Below are 14,797 nucleotides of genomic sequence, written 5' to 3'. Positions count from 1 at the left end.
TTGAACAATTGACTTATGTGCCTAAGACATGCCTAAGAACATAACATATATGTATAGATCACCCATTCATTTATTTAATTTCTAGCCAAAATGGCCATTTAAGATGCCAAAGATGAGAGAAATTTGCACAGCAGCTAAGGTGTGTTCAGATAGTTGCATGTGTGCATATTAGTGTTTCTTTAATGGGGAACATAATGTCAGTGTCAGCCTAGAACCTTTTGTTGGGAGGACACAGCTGTAACTGGTTGGTTTTAAAACTGTAAGGACAGAAGAGGGTTATGATGGAGGCTTTTGTGTAATTTTCTGTTAAATATGTTTCCTTTTTTTTCTAAAACTGAAAATTGAATTCTTGGTACTTGACTGGAAATGAAATAATATAGCTAATACATGTATGATATATTATATAATTATATACCTAATGGATGTTCTAACATCCATTTTAACACTTTAAGAGCCAATACAAATGGTTTAATGTTCTAAAACGGAAGAAGGTGGATAGTTGTCTTCTACAGAAGGGTTTATTGGTATAATAGTTTTGTAGGTTGTGTTGACAGGTCTGTGTTTAAGGCCCAGCTGAGTTCAGGTCACTCACCTTAAGCGCCACCACTCGAAACAGCCATGTTAAGCCTTTCTGTGTGCAGACTGAAAGCCTTTATTGTCTGTAGGAAGTGTAACACTTACTAACTTTCTTCTTTTTTGTCTAAATGGCGAAGCACAAATTTGAACGAACCTCCCAAAAGCTTCTCGCATTTTCTCCTCAGCGTGAGGCCCTCGCGGCGGCTCAGTAAGCCCCGCCCCCCGCTACTTTAGAGCGCTGCTATTTATTTTCATTGAGTGTGGAGTGGCACCTTCTAACCGGCGCACTGTCAGCGAGCGCTTAGCCGACCGGGCTGGATATGGCTAGCCTGGCAGGTGGTACGAGGCGCTGCTAAATGAGAAAGAGCTTCTCGTTGTGTTCTCTCTTTTATAAAGGCTGCTCATATGACACTTTTCCTGTTTGAAATCCAATCGTTCAGGTGCTCTGCGTGACCGAAATGTTGACACCACGGCGCCCACTTTTACACTGTGGAGCTTCATAAACCGAACAGACACACCTTTAAAGACTGCGTATCTCTCTGTATCCGTCGGAGTCAGAGGTTTCTAACACTGTTATTAAGTCATTGTTAGGCTGTATAATAGTCAGTATGTCTGGATTAGCTCTCTCCGTCGTCCACATTCGTCTACAAAGTGGAGCAGAGTTGTTAGACTACCACTAACCAATTTCTAAAGTATCCACACTCTATTTCTTTCCCTGTGTGTGTGAGTTGTGCGCTGATGGTGGGTCGCTGATCTGGTTTAACTCATCAGCGGAGTGTTTATGCCACATTGTTTTATTTTATTATTTCCCGCTTCCACAATGTGTTCCTGTAATGACTCTATGTTGTTAAGAAATGGCATACAACAGTCTCATGGCATCATAATTACGTTAAACAGTAGTATGTCTAATATAACGTTCAGAAGCGTAATACAAAGCTGACGTATAATATTTAACGCATTTTTCCTCTAATGAATGAGGTCGTAATTACAATATACATTCTTAAACAGCTGTGTTAAAAAACAACATATTTTGTCTCTAACTAGACACATCAGTGTGTTCAGTTGAAGACGACATATTGTGTATTACTTTTAACACAAAATATGTTGAAATATTTCTACACCCAGTTATGGATAACACATTTTGGGTTACTTTTAACTCAGAAAACAGTGTGACACAAAAGTGTTAAAACGGGTAATACAGGTTAGTATGATGTTATTTAACACATCACTTTTTAGAGTGTAGCAGTGATATCTCTTGTATGTGTAAAGCCTGCTCCCTGCAACTTTACATTTCTTGAAAATGGTCCAGAAAGCGTTTTGGAACGAAACCGAACTCATACAAAGCGACTCGGGGAGCTTTTAATACGTTTTGTCGTGTAATAACATCGTTTATATTGATGTAGTTGGTGTTTAGAATGCATATTTCGTTTGACATGGTGAAGTAATTGATTTAAAGACATTTCGAGGTTCAGAAAGTTGAGTTAGCGTGTAGACCAGAGAGTAAAATGAGAGTTTAAATAGGTCTGAGTAATTATTAGCCATAAATCTCTCTCTGTGAAATAAACCCAAATACATAGATTTGTTACACTAGTATAAGTAATAAATACTCGGATATAAAATCAACTAATAACGCAACATATAAACAAAAAAGTCCAATTATTGATACTTTCTGATTGTTGGGATGGTAAAAAAAATACGAGTATAAGTGTATAATAATAATAATAATAATAATAATAGCTCTAAGTAGCTTTGAAATCATAATAATAATATTAATGACAACCACAAGAGCAAATAATGATAATAATAACGATGATGATGTTATTTATTATAATAGTAAAAGTAATAGCTTTCTAGTAGTTTTCTAATAGTGTTATTATTCTTGTTTTCTTTCCTACATTTGTATTATTTTTTTCATAATAAAACTTGTGAAGTTGTCACAGTGTCACCTGCTCGGCTAGTTTATTCTCAGCGCGCGCCTTAAAGCCTTTAACCAGACGCTTAAATCCAGAAGAGTGAGTGATGGGAAGTGTAATTAATTCTCGCTGGTGATGACTGAGAGTCTGCTGAGTGTCTGAGCGTGCCTCTGCCCCATGGGTGGAGTTTCTCTTCTCCATATTCAGGAGCTGGGAGGCTGCTGGGAGCCCCCTGCGCTCGGACGTATAAAGAGAGCCCCTTAAGGTCCCTTTAAGACGAGACAAATGAACCGCGAGCGCAAATCAGCGGGTCCACGCATTGCGAAACAGCCAGACACTTATGGTGAGCTTCGAGGAGCCTGAGGAGAGAAACGAGGCCAGCGGATGATGATGATGATGGAATACATGACGGACAAGTTCTCCATGAAAAGTGAAGCGATTAAGGCCAGTGAGTACTACATGGGAGCGGGCAGCACGCTGGAGCAGGTGATGGAGAGTTTAGAGAGCGTGCAGTACTACGACAAGACTTCACCCAAGTGTGTGCACTCCTACTCCCTCCAGACCAGCGAGCAGCACAGCAGAATGGACAGGGCCTCGCCGTGTGACAACCAAAACAGTGAGTGTGCCATGCGGAATTAGATACATGTAGAATTACATACAGTCTGCGCTCCTATTATAGTCTGTGTACGTTTTAAATATGTAGTCTGTGATCTTACTGTAGTCTACACAGGCTGTAAACATACGGCATATGATATTACTATAGTCTATACAGCTTATTAACATGTGTATGTGATCTTATAGTCCAGGTTATAAACATAGAGTCTATTATCAAACACTGTAGTCCATACGGGTTATACACATAGAGTCTATTACCATACTGTAGTCCATAAGCACGCTGTGGTCTATGGTTTTGTTGTAGTCTAAGTTGGTTATAAACATAGTGTATGATGTTATAGTAGGTAATAAACATACAGGCCTAGTCTATGATCTTACTATAGTTTTAATGGGCAATAAATTCTATAGAGTCTATAATTTTACTGTGGTCTAAATGGGTTAAATATGCAGGCTATGATCTTTTTAAAGTCTACACAGGTTGTAAACATATTGCTTATGACTGCACAGTCATGGATTATAAACATATAGTCTATTGTTTTACTGGTCTAGGTTTCCATTCTAATACTGTAGTCTATATAGGTTATAAACATATACTCTATCATTTTAGTTTACTGGGTTAAAAATTTAGGTCTGTAGTTTTAATAGTCTGTTAAAACATGTAACCTGAAATCATACTACAGTCTGTAGAAGTTCTAAAAATATAGTTCATAATTTCACTGCAGGCGAAGTAGGTTTCAAGTCTAAACATTATATAACCTATATATAGACATACAAAATAAATTATAAAACATACATTATAAACTATAAATTATAAACATACAGTCAATGTGGACATATAGTCCACATTATAAAGTATATATAGACTCAAAGTTATAAACTTTTACTCACTGAGTTTAATAGTCTACATTGTAATGTATATATAGACTCGAAGTTATAAACATATACTCAGTAATTTTAATATAGCCTACATTATATTATATATATATAGACTCGAATTATACACATATACTCAGTGATTTTAATGTAGTCTACATTATAATGTATATATAGACTCGAAGTAATAAACATATACTAAGTGATTTTAATATAATGTACATTATAATGCATATATAGGTGATGCATATATAAACTGTAGGTTATAAACATATAGTCAGTGATTTTAATATGGTCTACGCTATAATGTATATGTGGACTCTAGGTTGTAGTCTGATCGTCCATTCTACATGGGTTATGAAAATATTGTCTGACACAATAACACAAATGATCAATATAAGCTTTAAGATCTACATACAGTCTACACTTTCGCAGTCTTACAACGTGTCACCTTTCTCTTACATTTGGTGTGAGATGTTTTGTAATGTATTACAGTCAAATCTTAAGTGATGGCTGAATGAACACCAGTGCTGAATGACTCTCAGTGTCCGTATATTCACCTGGAATCAGATGAGCGCTGAGGAAGTTTAATACTAGGGATTTTACTGAGAGTCCTGAATTACACGAGGCCTCACTGAGAGCCTGTCTGTGAATGCAACAGTCTGATTATTAATATTAGGCTAATAAACACAGGGTAACACTTTTTTGTTTTAATGAATAAAACCTGTTAAAAGTCCGCTAATGTGCTGTTGTGTCAGGAGTTGTGTGTATTTTAAACTACATAAGCTTTGATCTAGAGCTTTTAGATTCAGCAGAGTGAGTCGACTCAGTGCTTTATTTTACTGACATTTAACGCTGTTACTGACTTCAGTTTTTACTTCAGTATTCAAAATAATGGAACAAGTATAAATAGAAATACGGCACTAGATTCGTGTTTCCTCTAATTTCCCTCTTTGGTGAAGTCCGATTCAGAAACGCTGTTCAGATCATTTAATGTGTTTTTGTTGTTGTTAAATTGTTGTGTGAATCTCAGTGAAGGAAACCAGAGTTGCTTACTTTTTAAAGCTAAGACGTTTTTGTCTGCGCTCAATAGTTGAAACTGTACATTATTGAAAGCAGTGAACACATAGATGACAGCGGGTTACATTCACAGGCCATTCAGCGAGTCTGCTGTTTCCTTGAGAAGTAATATCAGCAAATGCATATTATTCACTAATAAGCCGTTACTGATCCGTCCACTGCGCAGTCCGTCCGCGAGGTGTTTCAGGTCAGGGTCAGCCTGTGTAGCAGCTCAGTGTGAAAGGCTCGTGTCTCTGCATAGATCCAGCGTACCGCGCGCCTGAGGCGGACGAGGAGAGCTCGCGCGCCCCCGAGAGCCGCGAGCGCAGCGACGTGGACGAGCTGGCGGAGAAAGCGGACAGTAACGTGTCCAGCAGCAAAAAGCGGCGCCACCGGACCACCTTCACGAGCGCGCAGCTCGAGGAGCTCGAGAAGGTCTTCCAGAAAACCCACTACCCAGATGTGTACGTGAGAGAACAGCTGGCCATGAGGACGGAGCTGACCGAGGCCAGAGTGCAGGTCAGAGAACTGCAGCACCACATCTGCCCTGTTTAACACTCACAGCCGCTTCACTGACTCATAAACAGTAAAACCCTTCAAAAGAGTGACATAAACGCAGAAACCTTAGAACATTAGAACAGGCCCAACAATAACGCCAGTATTTTCACAGCAATTTCAGCTGAACAACTTTCATTTATTCCTGATGCCTGAAATCGAGTCGTTAATAAATGAACACGGACTTCTTTCCGACAGGCTGGATTTGATTTGTTTATTGTGATAAATGGAGTTAGTTTTTAGGTGTGCACGGAAAAAAATCTCTGACTTGACGTACTGACGTTTCTTTTCTCTTTTCTTTTTTCTTTCTTTCTTTTCTCTCTTCATTCTTTCTTTTTTTCTTTCTTTCTTTTTTCTTTCTTCCTTTTTATGTTTTGGCATGTAGACTAACTTTATCCAGTTCAGACCGTTTACAGGGTAAATACATATCGATTATATTCTGCTGCCAAATTTATAAAACGACAAAGTTTAAAGGGGAATTCCACCGATTTCTCCAAAGTTCTCCATAAGACAATAATTTTAATTTAAAGACACTCGTAGTGGTTTGATGTGAAATGGTACCCTGCAGAGAAACTTACTAATTTCTTTGCAGTGGTGATGATGGGACCCAGGGGTCACTGTGTCTACAACGCAAACATAGTCATTTTATTAACCACTCAGACTGTCCAGTGAATCTGCATGTCTTCTGAGTTTCTATATGTAATGCTGATAATTATAAAATGATAGAAATGAAGAAAAAAAAATCTTTGGGTGTTATGTATTTTAAGGAATGAAGTTATAAACCAAAACTTAATTCTAAACCTATAGTAAAACTTGGCATCAGCCAACATATCTGTAACTCTTTTATGTAATAACTTTTTAAAAAAGTTTTTAGAAGTGTTGTACTCTTTCGTTGTCTGGTTCCTATCACCAACACTGTAAACATTTCTGACTCAGTAAGTTTCTCCAGAATGGAGCATTTCACACCAAACCACTCTCAATGACTTTGTTTACATCTTTACCATTTGTCTATGCATAAATGTTGAAAGATGTGAGGAATACATCTTTAATTTAGTGAAGATGAGAGGAATGACGCTGGAAGCTTGAAAAAGACTGTAATTGTTAATGTATAATGAGTTTTTTTCTGAATGGTGAATAACGTGTTATTGAACTCTGATGTGTAGGTCTGGTTCCAGAACCGCAGAGCTAAGTGGAGGAAGAGGGAGCGTTATGGACACTTGCAGCAGCCCAAAGGCCCTTACAGCAACACATATGAGCTCACGGCCTTACCCAGAACAGACACCTACTCACAGGTGAGAAAACTGCTCCTTATCAACATTTACTCCATAAAATGCTTGTTCAATTCAGACATATCAGAGGCCTGCTGGGTTTGATATAGGTTTTAAATAATGATTCGTTCACCATTTAATGTGTTACTTACACATAAACACTTTATAGCAAGGAAGAATATCAGTCTTTAAAAAAAAAATTTAAAAAAGTTTTGGCTAAACTGAAATATGCAGCCACACTGTCTATTAAACCTTTAAAATGCCAGGCTTATTACATGCAACTGGCTGAGCGATTTTTAGGTTGTAAAAGTGTCTTTGGGCCCACTAGTGGGGGCTGGCCATTTAAGGGGTTAAAATTGTGGGAATACTTAGTTTTTCCAAAATATTTATGTAAATTTGCAATTTGTCTTTGTCTGAAATAACCTACAGAGGAATTCCACTGATTTTTCAAAATTTTTGCATAATTCATTGATTGTGAGATGCACACAAAGTCATACAGAGTGGTTTGATGTGAAATGGATAATTGTAGAGAAACTTACGAACTCTGATTTCGTTACACTGGGTAACGAAATCAGAGGAACAAGGAACCACTAAGAGAAAATATCTGTGAAGGTTTTGTTAATTTAAAACGGCTAATTCTTTGGGTATATTTTGCATAGCTCCTCTTCATGTTCATCAGAGAGTCTTCTTTGGTATAAAGAGTAAGTTTTACCTAAATAATGATTTATTTTTTTCTTTTCTAAACTATTGTTAAAAGGACAGATTTAAATAGTACTTTTGACAGTGTTTTTTTAACAGTTGTTTCTTCAGTTTTGCAAAAAAAATGGTAATATCTTAACAGCTTTCTGCACCCACACAAATACAACACAAATAAGGTGATTTTATTTACTATCCAAAACCAACAGTGAACCTACAATTATCACACACATTTTTATGTGTAATGCTGACGATGTTAAAATAGTAGTTCATCAGAAAAAAAAACGGGTTCTTTATGGGACTATTTTGCTTTATAGCATCTTGCATGTATCCCTCTGCCCTGAATGGATATAGAAAATATACTTTAGGCCAAAATCTTTTCTCAAAACTACAACAAAACAGCATATTTGTAACCATTTCATGTAATAGCTTTCTGTGAGGTAGCTTTTAGAGGATGTCTGGTTATTTTCACCACCACTGTGAACAATTCTGATTCATTAAATTTCTCTAGAAAGGAGCATTTCATATCAAACCACTCTGAATCACTTTGATTACATCTGAATGATTTAATTATGCAGAAATTTTGAAAAATCAATTCAATACCCCTTTAAAATATTAACAGAAGAGTGTTTAGATATTGCTATTATTTTGCTGCAAAACTGCAAAACATCTGGAACAACTGTCAAAAATCAAAAAACACTGCCAAAAGTACTTTATTTAAACCACGTTTCATCCAAGTACTTTTAACAACAGTTTGGAAAAGAGGACAGTCAAATTATTATTTAGGTAAAACTTACTCAAAGAAGACTGAAATGAAGAGGAGTGATGCAATGTATTAGCCGTTTTGCGTTAATGAATCCTTCACAGGGATTTTCTCTCACTTTACTAAAGTCATACATTATTACATTATTATTACTTACCCAAAATCATGCATTACTCTGAAATCTTCATACGAGGTCTAGGTACCCTAAAGTTTAATGGGCAGTACATGTTTTGCATTATTCTTTTCACTACTAAACAGTGGAGACACTTTCTAGAATTCTGCACACATTGCATTATCGGACAGGCTGCAGTTTAATGAGTTAAAGCAAATAGACAATAAGGAGTGAAGCAGCTGCAGGATCTCTGCATCATGAAGAACATCTGGACCATCTAAGAGCTGGACTTCTTTATAATGCTGGATGCAGCCATCACTATTTTTCTTAAGACTGACTTCATATCTGATATTCAAAGAATATTATGTGCAGCCAATGTAATGCAGCTGATTGGCCAGAGCTGTCCAGAACTGTCCTGATCTCTGCAATCGTAATTGATTAATAAGCTCAGAGATGTTGTTTTATGATGGTCTGGATAGATTCTGTTCCTCTGTGGAACCCTGTGAGTTTTATCTGCTGTCTATTTTAGCCCTAGCTAGTCATCATTTATGGTCTATCAGGTTTATCTGATATCATGAAGATGCTAAAATAGGTTCTGTGATTTGTGAAAATAGAAGAACCCTTATAAACCTATATAAAACCAAATTTATAAGGATATTTAAGATGATATAAAATGGATTCTACATTATAAAGATTATATGTATGATATGATTATACAAGAAAATTATTAATAATAATAAGAATAATATTTTCAAAATGTCTGCATAATTCAGTCAGTAAGTAAACAATGTCATTTAGAGTGGTTAAATGTAAAGTGATTCTTTGTAGAGAAACTTGAAACTGATTTGTTTACAGTGGTGGTGATAAGAACCAGGGGTCGCCATGTCTACAACACAAATATAGGGATTTTATTTACTATTCAAAATGAGCAGTAAACCTACAATGTTCTCACAATTTTTTATGTAATGTAATTTTTAATGTATTTTTTATGTTATGTAATGTGGTTATGGTAAAATAGGATGGTATGTCCATTTGGACAATGGACAAAAAACAAAAAACACGTTTTAAGGCTCAACTATTTCATGCAGTAGTTTTCTGTGAGGGAGCTTTTGGAGGTGGACGTCTGGTTCCTATCAACACTATTGTGAACAATGCGGACTTACCGAGTTTCTCTAGAATGGCCCCCCAAACCACTCTGAATGACTCTGTTTACATTTTAATGATTGAATTATGGAGAGATTTAGGAAAATCTGTGGAATTCTGCTTTAAGAGTGTTGAATGTAAAATCTGACTTTCTTCCTTTCTCACTCTGCACAGATTCCCAACAACTTGTGGACGGCTCCATCCTCTGGTGGCTCCGTGGTGTCGTCCTGCATGATCCCACGAGGTTCCCCGCCTTGCGTGCCGTCCCCGTACCCCCATTCTCCTCGAGCCCCCGAGCACAGTTACATGGGCTTCTCCAACCACCAGCAGAACCAGTTTGGCGTCAATCACGTCTCCCTCAACAACTTCTTTGCTGATTCGCTCTTGGCTCCAGCGCCCAATGGGCACGCAGCGTTTGAGAGCAAGCCTGAATTTGAGCGGCGGTCCTCCAGCATCGCTGTCCTAAGGATGAAAGCCAAAGAGCACACAGCCAACATCTCCTGGGCCATGTGAGCCCCTCTCTCAGACTTTCATTCATAGTAGCCCTAAAAAGAGTAACTTTAATGTATTGATAGAGACACAAATGTGGACCTTGTGCTTCTTAAGAAGGACTCCCTGCTCTTTGAGCTCTTCACTGACTAAAAGGATGATCCCTTTGAAGATCCTCAGAATTCCAGAACACCATCCTAACTCACACTCTGAGCTACTTGGAAATAGAAGTTAGCTGTAGTTTATAAAAGAGTCTCTAGAAACACTTGATGATGCAATAATGTGCCTTATTAGCGCTGATGCACTTACGGTGATGTGAAACAGTGGCGCGGTGAGCAGGAGGAGATTAACAGGATTCTGTTCTCAGGACTCGGAGCAGAGGTGATGTCTCTGATGTACTAACATTTTGTTTGTGTGCTTTGAAGCAAAGCTGTGTTCAGCTCAGAACTGTGGCTGATCTGAACTCTCTGCCACAAACAGAGGAGCACTTCATCCTCTGTGGTAATGTTTTTTTTTTTCAATAAAAAAAATATTTCATTAAATTAGTGATTGATTATTTGCCAATTATTGTGACTTGTCTGTTATTTCTGAGAAGGATCAGCTGTTCTGCTCCAAATTTAAATGAACTCTTTTTATAATGCTTTCTTTTAGCCTACATTATAGCTTTCAGGTGAAGAAGATGATATGATGATCTAAAATAAATATAAAAAATATATAAAATATAAAAACTATAGATATGATCAAAATAAATTAAAATGGCAAAAGTTGATAATACTAAATATTGTGTTCATTGTAAATGTAAACATTTCAAATACTTTTCAGAGCTCCTGTTTGAAAGTTACTTTAAGGTATTTTTAAAGACACACACTATATTTCTACCACCAAAACAAGTAATTAGCTGCTTCATAATAATAATTGGGATGTGATATGGTGACTGTTCCATAAGGCTGTATGTGTAGTCTTAAATCCAGTATAAATTACACTTTGACCTAAATTATACTCAGCAATGGTGGCACTGTTTTTTTACTATTTTACTGAGTGATAAACTGGCCAGGACCCGCCAGCAGGGCCAAACTTTTATTATGCACTTCTATAACCAAAGGATTGCTCTGCACTGCAGTGTAGTCCATGTAGGTACTGAATAATGAGCCTCAGGGTGAAATTTGGCTAGGATTCTAAGTTAAATACTTATTTCCTACATGGAAAACATGTATATCTTTATAACTGAAAACTAAACACAGTTACAATTCTGCAATTGAAAGCTTTCATTCTAAAACAGATTACAGAGAATTTTCTTTTTTCATGTTATACATTATTGAGAAATACTAAAGTTATATTTTAATTAACACCACTTTTATTAGAGGAATAATTCTGTTATAAGTAAGATGTTCTTCAAAAATGCGTTATAAATCTCCAAAATTCTTACAAGTGGATACACAGCATTTTAGGAAGATATTCTTCAATTATAAATACAATGTTGCCAACAAATATACATATGCATCTCTATGCAAACTCTGTGTACAGTTAAAACTAATTTTCATGGCTTGAAAATTTTATTTTCTGTCCTGAAGCCAGAGGTGATCAGTAAACACTTACATTTACTCACCTCCATATACTTTAACACAGTTGTAATGAATTTCTATTATTTTCAGAGTATAATACATTCACTTATCATTACAGCCAGAACAGAATCTTACATCTTAATTTTTGTAGTTTTGCATTTTTTATGTAATCTGAAAACCCCAGCTCTCCTTTACATTGTGTTATAAATGTATGAATAGAAATGATACAAAATTGCTTGGAATACGAACTCTTTACATCAACATACAAGTTGGGAATGTTTTTTCTCCTGAAAAGTTACTTTTATGGAGGTTTTGCAGAGAGAGGTCTTTGTTCAAAAGTGATGTTGTATTTGTGAGGAAAGGAATCTCAGCTCCTAATTCCCTCTTTAATCTTTTCAGGTGTCCACATTTAGTTCTATTTACTTTTTGGGTTTAGCATTTTTATGTTGCAATCTCAAATAGAAAACAGTAACACCTACCAAACGCTGGTTCTTCTGCTGATAGATGCCGGATACACTGAGAAGCTCCACTTCAGTTTAATTTCACTTCAGCTCACTTATTTGATCGTGTTAATCCGCTACATTTCATTGCATCAAATAGTAAGTAAGCTGGTTCACCTGATAGCAGTTTTTTTTTCATTAAGTAGCAGGTAACTTATCTGAAGCACTTAGCTCACTCAGACAAGGCCTGGAGCTGGGAGTTATCAGATTGAGATTATGACATTCGGCTTTTATCACATCTCTACTTTCTGTTCAGACTGTTTGTGTGAGCATGTATAAATCTGTTTGTTTATGAATGTGCCTAGCTTGTGCTTTGTGGCAGTCTTTCTTTCTCTTCTGCCAAACTCCCAGCTCCAACCCCCCCCCCACCACTTACACACACACACAGTGTTCTTCTTCAGCAGGAGGGTCCGAGTGTTCCTCTTCAACTGTAAGATGGATGAAGCAGCACATGTGAGGAGTGCGATCCCACCACGGGCCGCTGCAGACGAGATCCATCAGCGAGGCTGAATGGGTTTGACCCTGCAAGGTGAGCCTGAGTCATTAATACAGAAGCTCACACACGCGCGGGGGAGGATACACACACTGCAGCCCAGTGTACAGTATGTGTGCACACACACATGCACACACTGGGATTTGTGAATTGTGGGGACATTACATAGACTTTCAAGCCTAAGCCTAACCCTAACCTTAACCTTACCCTAACCTTAAAACATGCCTTCTTCCTAAAATTGAATGATTAACATTGTAGGAACCAGTTTGTGGTCCCCACAAGAAAGAAAGGTCTCCACAATGTGTGTGTGTGTATCTATAAACAGGTCCCCACGACGTGGCATAAACCTGGTACAGACCCTTACACACATATCAAACAGCCTGGCCCAGAAACTGAGCTGCTGAAACAGTTTTTGCGAGCCTTTTTTTTTTAGGTTGAACTCTCTAGACTGATTATGGAAAGTATTTCTGTGCCAGTTCCTCTGCCTGAACTATCAGTATTTGGATTCATCTTTTACAGTGGCAGCAGTCCCAGAAGATTTTTTTCTGTTTGGTCTTGGTCTTGTTGCTCATACTTAGATAAGCCTCTTGGCTTATCTACAGATCATTTATACTGGAGGGTTATTCGGTCTTGTAGACGCTCATTAAATAAATAGCTCTACATGGTTTGGCATAAATTCTCCAGCTGAAACACTCAGGTGTGGATTTATTGAAAGATGGTGCAAAGACAGCCCTTTCCAAATGGCATTCAAGCACTGCGGATGCTCTGCTTTGAGTGGCATTTTAAGCCCTTTCTCTTCTCATTGAAAGCACACCAGGACACAATGCATATCCACACTGAATTACCCAACATTATACTGTAAATCATATACTGAGGCCTTCACAATCAGAAGATCTCAACCCAGCGAACACTTTTAGGAGACATTGGAAAAACACATTCAGAAAAAGGTGCCAAAAGGGTTTTTTGAGAGATGTTGTAGAAGAACCATTTTGATTCTTTAAAGAAGCATGTCTGAAAAAGAGATTTGAGAGTGCGAAGAACATTTTAAAGATTTAAAGAACCATCACATACTGCAAAGGTTCTACACCAGTTTACGGATTCTTCCTTGACCATTTACATCACATGGAGTTCCTTTAAACTTTGAAAATGTTCTCCAGCTGAAACATTTACACATGCCATATACATAAATGGTTCTTCAAACACCCAACCATCAAAGCGTTCTTTAGAAAGCCAAAAGTGGCTTTTTACAAAGAACTCTTTTTGGCATCTTTATTTTCAAAGGTCACATATAAGGGAAATCCAAATTTCTATAGTTTTTTTGGAATAAAAGAGTTTGAAAGATTATGTAAACACTGTAAAAGTTTTACAAATGTATCGTTCATGCTCCAGTCCATATAGTCCACAGCCTGTTTTAAATTCATTTTTCAGCGATGAAAAACCAAATCATTTACATGCTTGCACCTATTTTGCCTAATAGTTCTGCACAGTCATGCAGAAGTTATAAGGAGTGGGTTGTTTTTTGAATGAGGCAGAATGAATGAGCAGCCAGTCAGAAGAGAGGTAATCTACACATATCAGTCTAAAAGGCACAACAACAAAAACAGCCTGTTTAATTCTAAGAAGAAAAATAATCATGTATAAATGAATGATCACTGTTTTTGGTACATAAAACCACACAAACAAAAATAAAATGCAAGAAAAATGCAGGATATGGGCCTTTTATGAGGGAATAGGCAGCACTCTCTGTCACCAAAATCAAAACACCAACTGAAGGAATATCTTTTGGAAAAATGTTGCTGTATCGCTCCAGAACTTATAGAATCTGTAAACACCTGAAGACATTTTATGTTGTTTTTTCCTTTAATTTTTCTTTTTTGATTTAAATTTTACACACCTGTATGTATGTACTACATTATCCAGATAATCATTTATATGTTCTATATTTCTGTGTTGGTGCCTCAGCAGTAAGCGCTATCTTCCACTTGCTGTCCAGTATTGTTCCTGTGACATGTCATTACAGTCTTTCAGTTTTTCAATATGCATACAGTTATATGTCACTAAATTTAAGGAATATGCACATTATCTCCATCATGAATAGCATATTATCACTGTCAAAACAAAACCTTTGAAAGGCAAAAAAAGGACCCATAGCATGGACAACCAAATTTCCCCTGCTTTTT

The 14,797-nt window shown here is 37.0% G+C and overlaps 1 protein-coding gene across 1 annotated transcript; it reads left to right on the top strand.

Annotated features, from left to right (window-relative positions):
* Positions 1-2,628: 2,628 nt before the first annotated feature.
* On the top strand, positions 2,629-10,090 carry alx1 (ALX homeobox 1). Its single transcript, XM_036585201.1, has 4 exons — positions 2,629-3,105; positions 5,299-5,555; positions 6,755-6,883; positions 9,748-10,090. Exons 1-4 carry the CDS (start codon positions 2,874-2,876, stop codon positions 10,084-10,086), a joined length of 957 nt encoding a protein of 318 aa, XP_036441094.1. The 5' UTR covers positions 2,629-2,873; the 3' UTR covers positions 10,087-10,090.
* The last annotated feature ends 4,707 nt before the right edge of the window (positions 10,091-14,797 follow it).

This window comes from Colossoma macropomum, unplaced genomic scaffold (assembly GCF_904425465.1).
Source record: "Colossoma macropomum unplaced genomic scaffold, Colossoma_macropomum, whole genome shotgun sequence".
Lineage (NCBI taxonomy): Eukaryota > Metazoa > Chordata > Actinopteri > Characiformes > Serrasalmidae > Colossoma > Colossoma macropomum.
The sequence above is the reverse complement of the archived record's forward strand: the minus strand, read 5'-3'. Positions and strand labels throughout refer to the sequence as shown.

What these genes read in the sequence shown, in the direction of transcription:
- alx1 (XM_036585201.1), top strand. Translation starts at nt 2,874, where the DNA reads ATGATGATGATGATGGAATACATGACGGACAAGTTCTCCATGAAAAGT. An exon ending in TGACCGAGGCCAGAGTGCAG is followed by an intron (nt 5,556 to 6,754) that starts GTCAGAGAACTG and finishes TCTGATGTGTAG; the next exon opens with GTCTGGTTCCAGAACCGCAG. An exon ending in GAACAGACACCTACTCACAG is followed by an intron (nt 6,884 to 9,747) that starts GTGAGAAAACTG and finishes CACTCTGCACAG; the next exon opens with ATTCCCAACAACTTGTGGAC.